This window comes from Globicephala melas, chromosome 3 (assembly GCF_963455315.2).
Source record: "Globicephala melas chromosome 3, mGloMel1.2, whole genome shotgun sequence".
NCBI lineage: Eukaryota > Metazoa > Chordata > Mammalia > Artiodactyla > Delphinidae > Globicephala > Globicephala melas.
The window spans coordinates 111,563,553-111,581,307 of record NC_083316.1 but is presented as its reverse complement, the minus strand read 5'-3'; the positions used below and the strand labels follow the sequence as shown (position 1 = coordinate 111,581,307).

At 37.7% G+C, this 17,755-nt stretch overlaps 1 protein-coding gene and 1 non-coding gene across 3 annotated transcripts in view; both read left to right on the top strand.

The window, feature by feature from the left end:
- The first annotated feature begins 1,476 nt into the window (after window positions 1–1,476).
- SAR1B (secretion associated Ras related GTPase 1B) overlaps window positions 1,477–17,755 on the top strand; it is a 32,532-nt gene continuing 16,253 nt past the window's right edge. The window contains exons 1-4 of one of the 2 annotated variants that reach the window (XM_030869593.2): window positions 1,491–1,597; window positions 11,229–11,344; window positions 11,925–12,000; window positions 15,898–16,017. In XM_030869593.2, the coding sequence (XP_030725453.1) occupies window positions 11,943–12,000; window positions 15,898–16,017 (178 nt within the window). In that variant the 5' untranslated portion in view covers window positions 1,491–1,597; window positions 11,229–11,344; window positions 11,925–11,942. Of the gene's footprint in view, window positions 1,598–11,228; window positions 11,345–11,924; window positions 12,001–15,897; window positions 16,018–17,755 lie in introns of both variants that reach the window. The other variant, XM_030869594.2, reaches the window with a different exon arrangement.
- Window positions 17,515–17,621, top strand: LOC115860318 (U6 spliceosomal RNA). Its single transcript, XR_004042423.1, has one exon. It is a non-coding gene; the product is annotated as a U6 spliceosomal RNA (small nuclear RNA).

The following is a 17,755-nucleotide window of genomic DNA, read 5'->3' as shown; positions in this document are numbered from 1 at the left end:
TTGGGGGTAAATATCTTATGTATCCTTTAGACTCTCCTCAAACATTGATATCTCCTGCCTCTCCACTTCCTCACCCCTACCATAAGTTTGTACTTTGCTATCCTTTCTCTCCTCCTACCTTCTTTTATAGTTAGTTGTGAACAAACACATCTCCCCACCAAACCGAAAGGCCCTGGAGGAAAGAGACTGTCTTGCTTATTGTCATTCCCCCATTCCTAGTCAATTTACAATCTGTTGCTGAAGTCAGCAGGAACCATAATTTAGATTTCTATCTAAAGGGTCACTAAAATGCCAGGGATATCAGGAAAGAAAGGCAATCCAGGAAAAGAGCTGTGGAGTAATCTTGAGGAGCCTGGTGAAGGGCCTCAAGCTACTTAAAAGTATTTATTAAACCAAACTGAATTTAAGACTAGGTGAGTGGAAAGGAGAATAGAGGTGAACCCAGACTGGAACAGCAGGCTCCTCCACCTAGACCAATGGACTCCAGGGAAATTCTTTAACCCCTTGAGGACAAAAATGTACCTAGGAGTCCTTCATATTATGAATGAATCACTAGCTCATATGTATTAAGCACCTATTGTATGCCAAGCACTGAAAACGGGTTCAAGAGAGGAATGGCAGATATGGTTCTTGACCTAAGGAAGTTTCTAGAATGCCTGTTGGGGGAGGCTATAGATAAATAATCATACATATTTAATTGTAAAATTATAAGCAAGATAACTTCAATGATAAGGTAAATTGTACAGTTGCTGGGGAAACCTGAAATAGAGGGCTTAACCAAGTCTGAGAGGGAGGCTTTGATGAGAGAGCTATCTGTGCTGAGACTTGAAGAGTGTGTAGGAGTTAGCAGGGTGGAGAGGAGAGATCTGGGGAAGCAGTTCTGGCAGAAAGAATGACAAGTGCAAAGGGAGGACCAATGGAGTAAGGCATTTCCTGAGGCTGGAACGAAAGAGGGGGAGATCCAGCTGAGCCAGTTACAGGCTTTGTTGGGAATCTATCAAATAACTCTGCTTCAGTCCGCAAACACCTCCTTGTTCTGTCCGCATCACCTAGAATCCTAGGCTTAAGAGCAATCTTGGAAGTGCTATAATCACACTTTCATTCAAGGCACTCAAGTATCCCCATTTGAATACATTTAAGAAAAGTAACATCCATGAGCAAAGAACGGCCGCGGTCAAGACAGTCTTGTTTAAAGCTCATAGTTACATTTTGTAAATTACTTGTTGAACTCAAGAAACAGGTGCACTTTGAAAATGTATTTTTTCAGAAAAGCATGTCACGTATAATCTCCCCAAGCTAGGAACAGGTGTTACCTTCTCTGCCTAGGCCCGCAGCCCGTGCAGCCCCTTCAGGCGTGTATGGGGAGCAGGCCCCAGTTCTGGGAGCGTTCAGCAGTGGGACTGGCCGCGGAACCGCCAGGAGGCGGAACTAGAGGCGCACGGCGCTGCTGTCCTGCGAACCTTCGGGAGAGAAGCACCCACCGGCCCGGAAGGAGCTAGCGCAGACTAGGGCCGCGGCAGCCATCGCGCTTTGCAGTTCGGTGTCGGAGTGAGTAGGGTCGACGCCAAGCAAGGAATTGTGTTCTCTCCAATCGCAGGTAAGTGGCGGCCTCTCCTCCCCGGAGAACCGGCGGGCGGCAGCTGTGGACCCCGGGGAAGGAGCGCCTTTCGCGCCTGGGCCCACCCAATGCCCCTGCCTGTAGCCGGGCGAGGAAGGGGCTCCTGTTTTCTGCCCTGGAATCTGGCGGCGGGAAAGAGGACGGGCTCCTTTCGTGCTTCGCGGGGCCTCTCTGACGGTCATCCGGATAGGACACCGCTGCTGTCAAACGGTGTGTTATTTCAGGAATGAACGAGATGACTCTGAACTGCAGGCAAGCCCTTCCTTCCCCTCGGCCTCAGTTTCCTCACCGAGTAAGGTGAAGGCGGCGGGATCATTGACAGCTCAAGAGGCTGTGACGCGGCGTGTTGTTCTCAGCTCTCCCACTTAGTGCGGGAACAAATCGAACTTCCTTTCCCACTAGTGGGTAACGTCTTCCCATAGCCCAAGTCCCAGCTGACTGGGAAAAAGATAAACTGTTGGGGGAAAACTGCAATGATTTAGGGATTATTTCACGAGTTTCTAACAAGATAGAAATTGATTTTGACAACAGCGAAAACTCTAACATTGATGACCAAAAAAACCAAACGCGTCAGGAATTTAAGGTGTTAGGTACATGGGGCAAAATGAGGTGAAGAAATCCTTTTAATTTGAAAAACTAAACCTAATATTAGTTGCACGTTTTTCTTGATATATCAAGATCTATACTACCACTGTGTCTCACGCTGAAGAATGTCCAGTGTTCAGTGTTAGAATACGAATTAGAGTAAGTCTAAATGAAGCAAATGAAAGAAGGAAAAGAACATTTGTTTTCTACTATGTGTAAGGCGCTAGCTATGCACACAGCAATCCAATGAGGAAGTAATAGTATCATCTCTATTTTACACATGAGGAATACAGGAAGGTTTACATTTTATCAATAATTAGTGGTGCTGATATTTCAAAGCAATGTGTATATCAAACGTTGTTTTAGTGGGCTTGCGTTCGTCACCAAAATATTTTGAACTTTAAAAACTTTAGGATAGTTCATTGGTGTTTTCTGAGTTTGCAGAAGAGGAAGGTGTTGCCTTCATTTTAGAAATATTAAAGAAGCATTGTCATTAATTATGCAGATTAGCAGTTTGAATAGGGTACATTTTAACCTTCCTTTGCCTTGCACTTCAAGCAAGAATTGAGACCGAAGAGTAGGCTATCAGAAATGAAAATCACTGCCACGTCATTTGAAGCTTATAAATCAGAATTCTGTAGTAATGATTCATTATTTCTCCACCCTCTTCTTTAAGTACACTTGGCTGAAACTCATTTAAATTATTTTTCTGCAAAACATTACTAAGCAAATAATTTTCAAATCATGGTATTGAAAAGTTTCTCTTCCTTGTATATAGCTTTTAGAACAATTTGAGTCAAAAGTATTTTAATGATTAAATTTGTCATTGCTTATGTCAGTTTTCTTTTTTCTTAATTCATTATAGCCAAGTTCAGTACTTAGGTGCGCAACTTTTTTAATACAGAGGTTTTTTTCCTTTCCTCTTAAAAAATCCTATTTATATTTGTCATAGATTTAACCTTATTTCAATCGAGCATCACTTTCCCTTAAAGGAAAATTGATTATGTACTTTTTGTTCATTACACGAACTAAAAGGTTTAGTTTTTAGTTCCATTATTATAATTGCTATACATTCAATCCTAAAATGTTTTCTAGAGTTTTTTTATTTGCATCACCATTTCCATAAAGTTTGTAAAAAGAAAATTTAACAATTTTAGGGGTGAGTATTTATAAAGTAACATTGTCTTAAAACATTCAACATTGTCACTGTCCATACTTTTAGCAGAGTTGGCCCTCCATATCCACGGGTTCCACTCTAAGGATTCAACCATGGGTGGAAAATATTTGGGGGAAAAAATTCCAGAAAGTTTGAGAAAGCAAAACTTGAATTGGCCAAGTGCTGGCGACTATTTACATGGCATTTACATTGTATTTACAACTATTCGCTTATTATTTACATTGTATTAGATATTATAAGTAATTGAGAGATCGTTTAAAGTATACTAGAGGATGTGCGTGGATTATATGTAAATACTATGACATTTTATATAAGGGACTTGAGGATGGGGTGTAGGGGCCTGGAACCAATCCTCTAGGACACCAAGGGACGACTGAAAGGCATAGGGCCTTGCTGAAATTCTACAAAACATGGTCAAGCAGAGTTTGGCCTTTGTATTTCTAGTACTGTTTGAATCTGAGAGAGAGGTATGTATAGTTCCTAAATTAGTTTACAGATAGTATACTAATCTTATGGAATTTGTACATATTTTAATCATAAGCCTGACAAAATTGTGTAGAAAATTGCGATTAATCTCTCCTAGTGAAATTTCCTTACCTGGATTTGAAGGAAACTCTTCTAATGCCTTTTCTGGTGACAGTGATGGTGCTATTAATATTTAAAGTAAAATCAGAACATTATGAAAAAAACTTTTTCATATTAATAGTTGTTAATATTGAAGTTAACTTGAAAACTGGCATTTAAAGTTTTGTGATTTGAATTTTAATCAACTTAGTTTGAAAGAATTAATACCACTTATATGGGGTAGTATTCAAAGTGTTTTCATGTACATTATCATAGTTAATCATTCTTAACATTCTGTGAGGCAGGTGGTATTTCCCTTATATGGAGAAGCAAACTGGCACTCAGAAAGATTGGGTTTCCCAGAATGAAATTATGGTATTTCGAAAGATGCACATTCAGGACTTACCTGGTGGTCCAGGGATTAAGACTCCGAGCTTCCACTGCAGGGGTCACAGGTTCCATCCCTGGTGGGGGAAGTTCCCCTTGCTGCATGGTGTGGCCAAAAAAAAAAAAAGATGCACATTCAGTTTAGATTTTTTAAATTCTAGGACAGGCACTCCATCCATTTTATCACAGCTCTACCATGCTTTGCTTCCCAAAGTTATTAACGTATTGATTCTAGAATTCTATTCTGAATAGGATTTACCTCCTTAGAATATTTTTTATTTTCTACCAGCACTACTTTTTGGAGTATTTATATCTTGTCATCTTATGTGTATTTTTTTCCCTTATGTATATTTTTAAAAAGTTCATAACTAGGGCTTCCCTGGTGGTGCAGTGGTTGAGAGTCTGCCTGCCGATGCAGGAGAGACAGGTTCGTGCCCCGGTCCGGGGGGATCCCACATGCCGCTGAGCGGCTGGGCCTGTGAGCCATGGCTGCTGAGCCTGTGCGTCCGGAGCCTGTGCTCCGCAACGGGAGAGGCCACAGCAGTGAGAGGCACGTGTACCGCAAAAAAAAAAAAAAGTTCATACCTAAATGATTTTGCTAAATTACTTATATTAGTTATAAATATTATTAGTTATAAATATTAGTTATAAATATTAATATATTAGTTATAAATATTAGTTATAAATATTAAAATGTAAATTTTCAACATATAATTTTCTTTATTTTTTAATAATAACTTTATTGAGAGAGAATGCATACCATAAAGGGTACTTGTACATACACTTCTTACCTTTATAAGTGTACAATTCAGTGTTTTTTTAGTTCATCATGTTGTGCAACCATAACCAGTAACTCCAGAACATTTTCATTACCCCCAAAAGAAACCCAGTACTTATTAGCAGCCACTCCCCATTTCACCTTCCCCCCAATCTGACAACCACTAATCTATTTACTCTAAAGACTTGCCTATTCTGGACATTTCATAAAAATGGAGTTGTCCTTATGAGTTTAATGGGGCAAGGCTTTCAGAAGTTATTTGTAATCTGAGAATTTCTGTTCCATTACACCCTTTGCACTGATTTTCATGTTACTTGAGTAGATCACTTTTCTAATCTGCTTAGCAACTTTTCCTTTTTGGTGTTCATGCAATAAATAAATCTGCTGACGTGTATATGTTTCCTTGTTCTTGACCTTTGCTTTTCACATGTCTTAATAGTGTGTTCATGGTGTTGTGTAACCTGTTCTCAGGGCTCAGGTATCTGTTTGTGGCTAAGTAACTTTTATTCTTAGTTGGCATTTTTACCTCTACTTTATTGTTTTTAACATCTTTATTGGAGTATAATTGCTTTGCAATGGTGTGTTAGTCTCTGCTGTATAACAAAGTGAATCAGCTATACATATACATATATCCCCATATCTCCTCCCTCTTGCATCTCCCTCCCACCCTCCCTATCCCACCCCTCTAGGTGGACACAAAGCACCAAGCTGATCTCCCTGTGCTATGCAGCTGCTTCCCACTAGCTATGGGTTTTACATTTGGTAGTGTATCTATGTCCATACCACTCTCTCTCTTTGTCCCAGCTTACCCTGCCCCCCTCACCGTCCTCAAGTCCATTCTCTATGTTGGCCTCTTTATCCCTGTCCTGCCCCTAGGTTCATCAGAACTTTTTAAAAAAATTTTTTTAGATTCCATGTATATGTGTTAGCGTACAGTATTTGTTTTTCTCTTTCTGACTTACTTCACTCCCTCTACTTTAAAATGACTAATTACTCCTAGCTTAAGGAGTTTCTGTTTAAGGATCTCAGAAACCGTGACTTTATAGAAATGTAAATATCTCATTAATTTCTAAAGAAGAGTTTCCCCATATACGTTATTAAATTTGTTATCTTGGGACAAATTATACAAAAGCAAATTGGTACCATCCTTATGCAAAAAAATCCATTTACCTGCATGGCTTACCCACTCTACCCTCCCTGAGTCCTCGTGGCTCTCACCTACCAACAGTCATCTTCAGTAAGGATTTTGCCACTTGATTCACAGTCTTGCTTTCTAAAACGCTACCCTCCAATCTTCTAGGTGATTCCACTGCCTGTCAGTGTGGAATAGCCCAGCTTCCCGAATCCTTCACCCCTAATTCTCTTCAGCTGCCCATGCCAGAGCCAGGCCTTGGAGCTGGCCACCACCCAGACCCAATCCTTTCTTGAATTCTGAACCCCACATTTTCCTCCACTGTGCAGGCACAATTCTGACCCACCTTTCACTTCTCGCACCCTTTTACTACATCTACACCTGCTATTTAGCTAGACTCTTCCCCTATTCTTCCATTTCTATTCTGTGAGGAGCCTGCCTTTGATCCCCACCCCATTCCATGCTCTATTTGTGTTTATACCTTATCCACTCAGACTGAACTTCTCATCAGATTACTTCAGTCTCTGTTGCTAGTACTGTCAAATTCCTGCTCCCCTATCTTTTTTTCATTTGCTGTTCTGGAAGTCCCTAAACCCCATTCGCTCCTTGTTCTCTAAGGCTGAGCATTGCTTGGGGTGGGGGGGTGAGGGATAGAAATCAGTACAGATTGGTACTGCTGTGATGTTTTTCAACCCTAGCAACTGGCTCTTTTTATTTTTTTAATTAATTTTTTATTTATTTATTTTTGGCTGCATTGGGTCTTTGTTGCTGCGTGAGGGCTTTCTCTAGTTGTGGTGAGCGGGGGCTATTCTTCGTTGTGGTGCGCAGGCTTCTCATGGTGGTGGCTTCTCTTGTTGTGGAGCATGGGCTCTAGGTGCGCGGGCTTCAGTAGTCGTGGTGCGCGGGCTCAGTAGTTGTGGCTCATGGGCTCTAGAGCGCAGGCTCAGTAGCTGAGGCGCACGGGCTTAGTTGCTCCGCGGCATGTGGGATCTTCCCAGACCAGGGCTCGAACCCGCGTCTCCTGCATTGGCAGGCGGATTCTTAACCACTGTGCCACCAGGGAAGTCCCTGGCTCTTTTTAGCAATCTTTTAATTCGATCTTTTCCCCACAGTAGCTATTCTTTTTTTTTTTTAATTTAATTTAATTTTGGCTGTGTTGGGTCTTCGTTGCTGTGCAGGCTTTCTCTAGTTGCGGCGAGCGGGGGCTACTCTTTGTTGCGGTGTGCAGGCTTCTCATTGCGGTGGCTTCTCTTGTTGCGGAGCACGGGATCCAGGCGCGCGGGCTCAGTAGTTACACCCCTTCTTCATCTTTCCTGGCCTTCCTTCCTTCTCATCTTAGAGAAAGAGTGTGCTCTCTGCCCAGGCTCCTCTTGAGACTTTGACCCTTTTGGTTAATTCCTTCTCTTTCTCATCTTTAACCTCTTCCTTGCCACTAGCTCCTTCCTTTCAATTTATCAACATTCTCAAGCCTCACCCTTCCTTAAGAAGAAAACCTCATTTCCCTCATCCCATTTCAAACTTTTTGAAAGAAGAATTTCCTAGGACTTCCCTGGTGGCGCAGTGGTTGAGAGTCCGCCTGCCGATGTAGGGGACACGGGTTCGTGCCCCGGTCCGGGAAGATCCCACATGCCGCAGAGCGGCTGGGCCCGTGAGCCATGGCCGCTCAGCCTGCGCGTCCGGAGCCTGTGCTCTGCAACGGGAGAGGCCACAACAGTGAGAGGCCCGCGTACCGCAAAAAAAAAAAAAAAAAGAAAGAAAAAGAATGAAAGAAGAATTTCCTCACTGCCTCCACCTGTTAACCTCCTGTCCCATTCTCTTCTCAATAATGACAGAAGCCAGGTTTTCAATATTGATACTTACTTTGTACATTGTATCTCATTTGCTCTTAAAACACCCTGAGAGATTTTAACTTGTTCAAGGTCACACAGCTCTGCTGTGCTTTAAGTACCGGCCATAGGCTCTCCTGTACTACCTACCACTCCACTGCAGGCTACTCATGCTGTCAACTGTTGTCTCCTTGTCACCAAAGCTAGCTGTGACATCTCTGCATTTAATGTGGCTAACTTCTTTCCTTGCCTCTCTCTTCTAGTTCTTTTACCCTTCCTGGGTTTTTTTGGTTCTTCCATCTATATCTGTCCCTCAAGTGAGAATTAATTTCTTTCATAGCATTTGGCTGGTGCTGGAGGCAAGGAGACTTTAGCAGAGATAGTGGGAGAACATTCTGATGCTGGGAAGGATAATGAGCAGAGGTTTTAAGGTAGTAAAAGTCCAGGTCGCCAGTGGTGAATGGCAAGCAGTTTACTTTGGTCTGGGGAAAGCTACAAGTAGGGAAGTAATATGTATTAAACTTGGAAAGGTAGCTAAGAGTGGAATGTGGAATACTGGCCTAGGAGTTTGAATGTATCATTTCTCAGCTCACAAACCTCCAGTGACTCTCCATCCACAAGCATAGAGTGGCCATATAATTTAACCTAAATCAGGACCCTTTTGAGAGTGAGAGGAAGCACTGTTAATAATTACACTGAAATAACTTTGCTGAGACTATCCCCAGCAAACTGGGAGTTATAGTCACCCTGACTATGCAACAAGTCCAAGATGACATTTTGGGGAAGCTACTCTGGAGGGCATGTACAGATGGGTAGAAACACATTTTGATGTTAAGATGGTAGTTTTGGAAAGTGACAATAAGGCTTTTGACTAGGTGGCTCCTGTGAGCATCAAAGAAAGCTTGAGACTTCAGTGCAGAAATTGATAGAACTAAGGAATGACTGGGCGTTGGATGTGAGGGAGAGGAAGGAATTACATGTCAGAGTCATGAGCTGGAGTTATTAAAAAATGGTATGTAATGACTTAAATAAATTTAAACCTTTAAAACTATTATTATAAAGCTTTAGAGAGCCAATGCAATGTAAGGGAAAGGGGATGGACGTGGAAGTTCGACTCATGTTTGAAACTTAGCTGTGCCTATCATTAATAGTTGAGTTTTACTTACTGTAACTTCAGCTTCTTCTGTAAAATGCGAACAATAATATATGTACTCTGAAAGGTTGTTGGGGTATTTAGTGGTCATATCTGTAAAGTGTCTAGTACTGTGGGCCATGTAGTAGAAGAAATAATAATAACAGCAGCTAAAATTAAATGCTTCCTCCATGCGAAATACTAAATGCTTTGCGTGTAGTAATTAATCTTCACAATAACCATCTCAGGTAATATTGTTATCCCCATTTTACAGATGAGGAAAGTGAAGTAACTTACCTAAAGTAGATAGTAAAGTCCTAGCACCAGAGCTCCTGCTCTTAACCTCTAGACCATAATGCTTGTAGAGGTTCAATAAATGGTAGCTGATATTTTTTGTTTGTTTGTTTTGCTTTGTTTTATTAAGTTGAAAGGCGGATTCAGCATCGTTTCTTATGTTCATATATTAAAAGTAGCAGGCATGAAGACCTAATGTCTAAATTTAGTCTCAGATTTGTTTATCAATCTGGCTTCTGCATCACTAATTAGCACCAGTTGATTTTTTACTCTCAGTTTGCGGTCCCCTAACCCCAGTCATATTATCTAACAATTCCCGACTTTTTGCTGTACCCATTCAGGCTAAACACCATCTAAGAAACCTTTCCTTAGCTGTACCCTGGTGTCACCATAGAACTATGGAAATAGGACTTCGGATGTAGAGACAAGCAGGACTGGTTTTCTCTTTTTTCATACAAAATATAAAGTGCATTTGTGAGCATACCATACCTCTTTCTGTTGGTATGCACATAAATACCTCATATCTCTGTTATTTATTTTCATTATTTTGTTTTTATGCTCTTATGATCATTACTCCCCTAGTAGCTTAGGACTTAGAGTATGGGCATTTTTTCCCCCTTGTGTTTGAATGAGTCTTGAAACTCTATAGGGTGAGTTGTTACCATTTTAGATAATATCCTATTCAGTTTTAGCATTTTTCAGTTTAATTGCATTTGTGTAGCTAATTTATCACTGTATAATCTTTTTGAGAGAAAGAGCCATGTTTGTCATCAATATTTGTATTCCCCATGATGTCTAGCTCTGGACTTTGGATGTAATATGAACTAGGTAAATATATATTAAATTAAATTAAATATCTCAACACACCACTGCTTTATTTGGTTCTCTACAGTGAAAATTATTATGATTCCCTTTGAAAAGCATATACCTCAGAATCTTCAGAAAAGACAAGCCACCTGTATATATTTTCTCTGACTTTAAGTTTCAATTTCTATATGACCTAAAATGATAATAGTAGGAGGTGTAATTTTCAACTTGAGTAAAATGAGAACTTCTAAGATAATAGATTCTTATATATTTATGTTGCTGTTGTAGTTCTCATTCTTGTGACACTGACAAATGAAACTATTCATGGTTTGCCAGTCACTCTGTCTTAATCAGGAATCAACTGATTGCAAGAACAAAATTCTGCTTACGCTAATTCAAGTAAGAAGTTAATAGAAGAGGGGAGAATCTATTGCCAGGATCCAGGGGATTTCCTAGTAAACACTGCTAGGCCTTGTACAGACTGGAGGTAGGCTGTCTCTTTTCTCTGTTTCTGACTCTCAAGGTGATGTGCTCTCAACATCTTACCCTCTAAGAATATTGAGTTTGGTGGGCCCATCTGTGTCCAGCTTGGCAGCCCACTGGAGGGAGAGGCAGTTATAGAAAGCAGTGTTGTGTGTCATACTTAGTCTGAAGAATATCAAAGATAGCACAACCCTTCAAACTTTTTGGACTTGGCCCAAGTTTGGGGCCTGGGTTTTTTTGTTCAGCTCTAGAAAATGAATTTGTTGATCTGAAAGCATATTTTTGTATAAGTGATTTTTTTTTCTAAAGAGGCTTTTTTTCTCTTATTTTCCATATTAGCTATGTTAGTTTATCAAGTACATGTCAAGTAAATGCTGAATTGAACTATGCTCTGTATTTTCTACTGTGATTTAATCTTTTTTTTTTTTTTTTTTTTTACATTTAGTAACATGATTAAAATTTGAAAAATGCAGAAAGATAACAAACCCAGAAATTTACTGTCTGGTACCAACTGCTACAAAAGAACAAAAGAAAAAGAAAAAGGGTTTTTACTCCACATAGGTAAAATCAGACTCAGAAACTTATTTCATGATCAATTTCCTTTCTTTTCCTCTTTTCTCCCTTCTCTCCCATCCCCCACTCCAAGGTTTTGGTAAATATTTCATATGCCATAGATACTATATTTAATTTACTATTGAACATAGATTATTTCTAAAAATTTTCTTATGGAACACTTTGATGAACATCTTTATACATAAGCTTTTCCATATTTAGGACAATTTCTAAAAGTAGAATTCTTGGGTCAGATGGTATCAACAGATACATTATTGTCAAATTGGTTTTGAAAAAGATTTGTACCAATTTATACTGCCACTAATAATGCTTCTTTTACCACATTTTTTCTAGTCTTGACTGTTATAATTTTTTCATGTTTGCTACTTTGAGGGGCAAAGAATGGTCTCTACTTGGTATTTTAATGACATTTTGTTTTTTATTCATCAGTATAGATCAGGTTAGACTGGCATGGAAAAGAGTGTTTAATTCTTTGTAGTAAGGTTGTAGGATTATTTACTCACAGTTGATGTTTAATGTTGTTGGTGTTTAATGTTGACTACTAAATTCAAAACACTTTTTTTTCCAGACCCTGTAAGATTTGGCTATGTCCTTCATATTTGACTGGATTTACAGTGGTTTCAGCAGTGTGCTACAGTTTTTAGGTAATGTTGGCCCTTTGTTCTCTTTTGTTATCCCATTTAATCCTACTTATATAAAAATGTCTTTTATTTGTACAGAGCCTCTTTGTATGTAACCCAGTAATTACAAATATGGGCTCTGGAATCATACAAACATGTTCAATTACTCATTATACCTGTTGCAAAGTAATCTTAGACAAACTCTTTTCTCCACTTTAGCCTTAATTTCCTTATCTGTAAAATAATAATAATTCCTATCTTTTAAGGTTGTTGATAAGCATATTATTAACAGGAATAGCTACCATTTATTAGCCAGTTTGCACAAGAGTTTTACATGCTTTACCTCATGTAATCCTCACCGGAATCCAATGCATTGTTTCTTTTTTTATTATTATTATAAAAATGCATGTTCCATAAAGTACCTCATATATTATAAATGGCATTTTATAACCTACTATATGAGTCTTGTTTACCCAGCAATTCTGACTAGTGATTTTCCTCTCTTTATAGATTTTAAAGATAGGAATAATCTTTGCTTCCCATTCTTTTATTGACACCCTTGACTTGTCACATTTTTCGGTGAAACAGGCTTTTTTTTTCCCCCTGAACCAGGCTTTTGATTAACTTTTATGTTGGGATATACACAATTTTATTATTGTAATAATTAATGAAAATATTTCTAGTCTCCTATTTTCAAATTTTGTCCTAAGTTTAGTCTCCTTATAACCATCATCTTGTAAACTGGCAGAAAGAGAAGCATTTCATGTAATTACAGAGTGGTCAACATAGTTCTAAACTGGCTACAACCATACTTATGGAATGATATCTCCTATATAAATATTTCTTTCTCCACAAACATAATCTTGACTGAGGAAATAAATATTGATTGGGAAATATAAATTTTGTTTGACTACTATATATTGAAAGGATAAAAATGTAAGATCAAATTTTGTCACTGTATTTTTATTTCTTAGTTGAACCTTAGTTGTAAATTTTTAAAAACCCAGAGTGTTTTTTTTTCTTTTTAAAAATATAATTCCTCACATTATTTTATACTGTTGCTCTACTACAGGTCAAATGTCAGATCTCTCTATACTACCTCCAAGAGAATTCTTAAATCTTTTTATCAGACTGAAATATTTTGTCCCATATTTGCAAGAACTGGGTCAGAAATAGAGGCTTTTAAACTTTATTTTGCTGGGGCTTTGGGTTATAACATGTTGGAATCTATATCTCAGTTTATAGAACAATGAATCTATGCTGAATTATGTTGAAAAGGCAAAATAGATTGCATCACAATCAGGAACAAGAAGGTTAATAGTGCTAACTTTAGGAAGCAGTATAGAGAAATGAAAATGAACCAAAGCTTTGGGATCAAACATAGGTTCAAATCTCAGATCTGACTTCGGCATTTGAGCAAGTTAACTCTGAGTCTTCATTTCCCCTCTGTAAAAAAGAGGATAATAATGCTACTTCACAGAGTTGAGCATTAAGTGAAATGTTTGCAGGTGCTTAACAGTGCCTACCACAAAATAAGAATTTAGTCCAACTCAGTTTAAAGATTAAATGCAGTTGTTCCCTTTTAGTATATTATCCTGTACACTTTTACTATTTAAAAGTTAGGGTGGTAGGGACTTCCCTGGTGGCACAGTGGATAGGAATCTTCCTGCCAATACAGGGGACATGGGTTTGATCCCTGGTCTGGGAGGATCTCACATGCCGTGGAGCAACTAAACCCGTGCGCCACAACTACTGAGCCCACATGCCACAACTACTGAGCCTGTGCTCTAGAGCCCATGCTCCACAACACGAGAAGCCACCGCAATGAGAAGCCCGCGCACCACAACAAAGAGTAGCTCCCGCTTGCCACAACTAGAGAAAGCCCGTACACAGCAACAAAGACCCAACGCAGCCAAAAATAAATAAAATTAAATATTTTTTTAAAAGGGTGGTAAGATTGAGTGCATTGGTTAGAAACAGTCTATATAGAAATCTTTTAAGAAATAGAAATGTTTAAGGACATTATTAGTCAGATTTATAATTAGAGAGATGTAGTATCCCAGCTCAAGTAAATATGGAAAACAATCTTCTCTTTAGGATTGGAATTGTTGGTCAATATGTGATCAAAAGATTAGGACTTAAATAATTTACTTCTTAAAATTAAATGTGGGTAAAGAACTAGATGTTATTTTGGCACGAACTTATTAGAAAATGGATGGCCTGAATCTGTAATTGCCTAATGTCTTAAAAATTTCATTTATTGATTAAGTATTTTTTGAGCTGCTGCTGCATTCCCTGTCCTCATGGAATTCCATGGGTATTAGACAATTAAAGACATGAAAAATAAATTTCAATACCACTACACACCTATTAGAATGCCCCAAATCCAGATCCTGACAACACCAAATACTGGTGAGGATGTGAAACAACAGAAACTCTCATTCATTGCTGGTGGGAATGAAAAATGGTACAGCCACTTCGGAAGACAGTTTGTTGGTTTCTTATAAAACTAAACATACTCTTACCATTCAATCCAGCAATTGTGGTCCTTGGTATTTACCCAAAGGAGTTGAAAACTTACATCCACCTGAAAACCTACACCCACCCGAAAACCTGTACACAGGTGTTTGAGGCAGCTTTAGTCATAACTGCCAAAACCTGGAAGCAACCAAGATGTCCTCTAGTGGGTGAATGGATAAACTATGGTATAGCCAGACAATGGAATATTATTCAGCACTAAAAAGAAACGGACTATCAAGCCATGAAAATACATGGAAGAAACTAAAATGCGTATTACTGAGTGAAAGAAGCCAATCTGAAAAGGCTACATACTGAGTGATTCCAACTACATGACATTCTATGACATTCTAGAAGAGGCAAAAATATGGAGACAATAAAAAGATCACTGGTTGCTGGGCCTTGGGTGGGATGGGATGTATAGGCAGAGCACAGAGGACTTTTTAGGGCGGTGAAAATACTCTGTATACTGTTGAATATGTGTCATTAAACTTTTATCCTCTTGGGGGAGGATATGTATGTGTGGGGACAGAGGTATATGGGAAATCTCTGTACGTTCCTTTCAGTTTTGTTGTAAACCTAAAAGTGCTCTAAGAAAAGTCTTTAAAATACACACAAACACACACACACACACACACACATATAGCTCAATATGGAACTTTGCAGCAAATGCCAGTCTACTGTAAATTGGTCAATGCTGTCTTTATCTGTTTATCCCTTTATCTATCAATGCTTGACTGATATATTTAAAATTATGTGCTTGGATATTTTTGTTGTTGCTTAGTGTTATGCAATCATGTGAATAGTTTAACCTTATTCTCAGGGAAATTTGACAGTGAACTAAACTTTTTTACTGAAAAAAAACTCACTGTAATTTTTATTGTCAAAAATAGTTAATTTATTTTTATCTGTGGAAAAATACTCTTTAATTTTTCTTTTGGTCTAGCTTCATAAATACATGATGTCAAGTATTTTATGAGTGTTTCTCTAGTAGAGGACACAGATATTTATCAAGGGATAAACTAAAATAAAATAAAAGAGGATTTAAGATAAATTGTCAAGGGAATTGGCATTCTGGCATTGCAAGATAAGTTTAGGTCACACACACATTTATTGATCGGGGCAAAGTTTAGTTTTATAATGATTTGACTTCCCAAATCATAATAAATTTAAAATAGCTCTTCAAAACTAAAAATAGGTTAGATATCCAAGCTTTTTCAGGCCAATTTATAAAATATTAAAAGTTCAAAAAGGTTAATGTTTCTTTATCAAAAATCTGGGGTAATTAGGAAAAGTATCTAAATAACTAAATTGTGAATATTATATTATACTTCTTTTTAAAGTCATTTTATTTGTGTAGTCTGTCAGATATCACTTTGACTAATCATAGCTCTTATTCTGCAGGATTATATAAGAAAACTGGTAAATTGGTATTTCTTGGATTGGATAATGCGGGAAAAACAACATTGCTACACATGCTAAAAGATGATAGACTTGGACAACATGTCCCAACGTTACACCCCAGTAAGTATATTCTCCCATACAATATATTACTTGATCAAGTGGTACCAATTCATAGGCCCTAACCAAAAGGTTTTGTTTGTTTTTTTGGTGGATAAATTATGATCAGGTCATTTCACCTGTTCTTAAAATAGTATAGTAAATAATAAGTGACCCAACTCTAGGGAGTATATTTAGATCTTCAAATAATACTCATATCTTCGTATCAGTTAGTATACCATTGTCCAGCTAGAGGAATTAAAAAGTTATTGCCTCAGGGATTATATGATTATATGATATTCAACAACATATTGCTTAGGTTATAAATAGTCACCTTTAGCTTGTTACATAACCTAAATTTCTTTCAAATTTTAGAACTGTACTATTTTAATCATTATTCAATGGACAGATTATAGTCTTATACTTTGCTGGTAGCTCTCAACTTGTTAACCAGTTATTTTTCCAGTCCTAACAACCTGAACTATTTCTAATATAAAGACCATAGAATTATTCCAAAAAACAGGGCATGTATTGATACACTTATAGAAAGGTTTTTGTTTTTTGGTGTTCTTTTTGGCCACACCCCACGGCTTGCAGGGTCTTAGTTCCCCAACCAGGGACTGAACCTGGGCCCACGGCAGTGAAAGCACCGAGTTGTAACCACTGGACGGCCAGGGAATTCCCTAGAAAGTTTTAAAATAATTAAAAAATAATTTACTGTGCTTCCTTTTAGAAAGACTACCTGAAAGACATTAATAATGATTCTATAAATCACTTAATACGTATCATTCTGTATATAAGATTATGTAATAGGTACTGTTTGAGAAAGTAAAGTTAATGTTAAAGTGATAAAATTATTAGAAACAGAAATCTAATCTTAAAATACCTGTGAACTTACTTTTACTGTTGAAAAGACGATGAATCAAGTACACAGAGAGTTTAAAGATAAGTTAATCCATAGATTAATTATGAAATAATGAGTGTTGGCCTTAATAATGAGTATAAAATTGAGAACTGGACTAAAAAGTAGATAATATGATAGTTAATTTAGTTCAGTAAATATACAAAGAACAAAGAAGGAAAATAGAGCAAAACAAATTACCATTTTATCTCTAAAGCTGTTAGTGAGTGAAGTTGGAAAAGGAAGATTTTGTAAAATTGATACTTTTTTTTTATATTAGGAGAGGAAAGTGGGGCTTGACAAATAAGATTCTGATACAAGAACAATACTGTTAAAGAAAAATGATCATGGTGAAATTGAGTATACAAAATTATCTGCAAAAGCAATAGAAATGGAAGAGATTACACAGTGGTCTTATATTAGGTGTAAGTCATTTAAAAAATTTTATGATGTTGCCCTTTTTAATTTATTTAACAAATATTTTTTGAGCACCTGCTCTATGGCAGACATTGTTCTAAGTACTAGGAGTAAAAGCAGTGGCACAAAACAGATGCTATCTCAACCTTCCTGTGGCTCACATTCATTTCAACTAATATTTTTCAATTAATCAAAAAACATGTGTACTCACTTCGGCAGCACATATACTAAAATTGGAATGATACAGAGAAGATTAGCATGGCCCCTGCACAAGAATGACACACAAATTCGTGAAGCATTCCATATTTTTTTTTTTGCATTGCATATTTTTAAGAATGAAACTAAAAATACTCTCTAACATTATATACAAAAATAAACTCAAAATGGGTTAAAGACCTAAATGTAAGGCTGGATACTATAAAACTCTTAGAGGAAAACATAGGC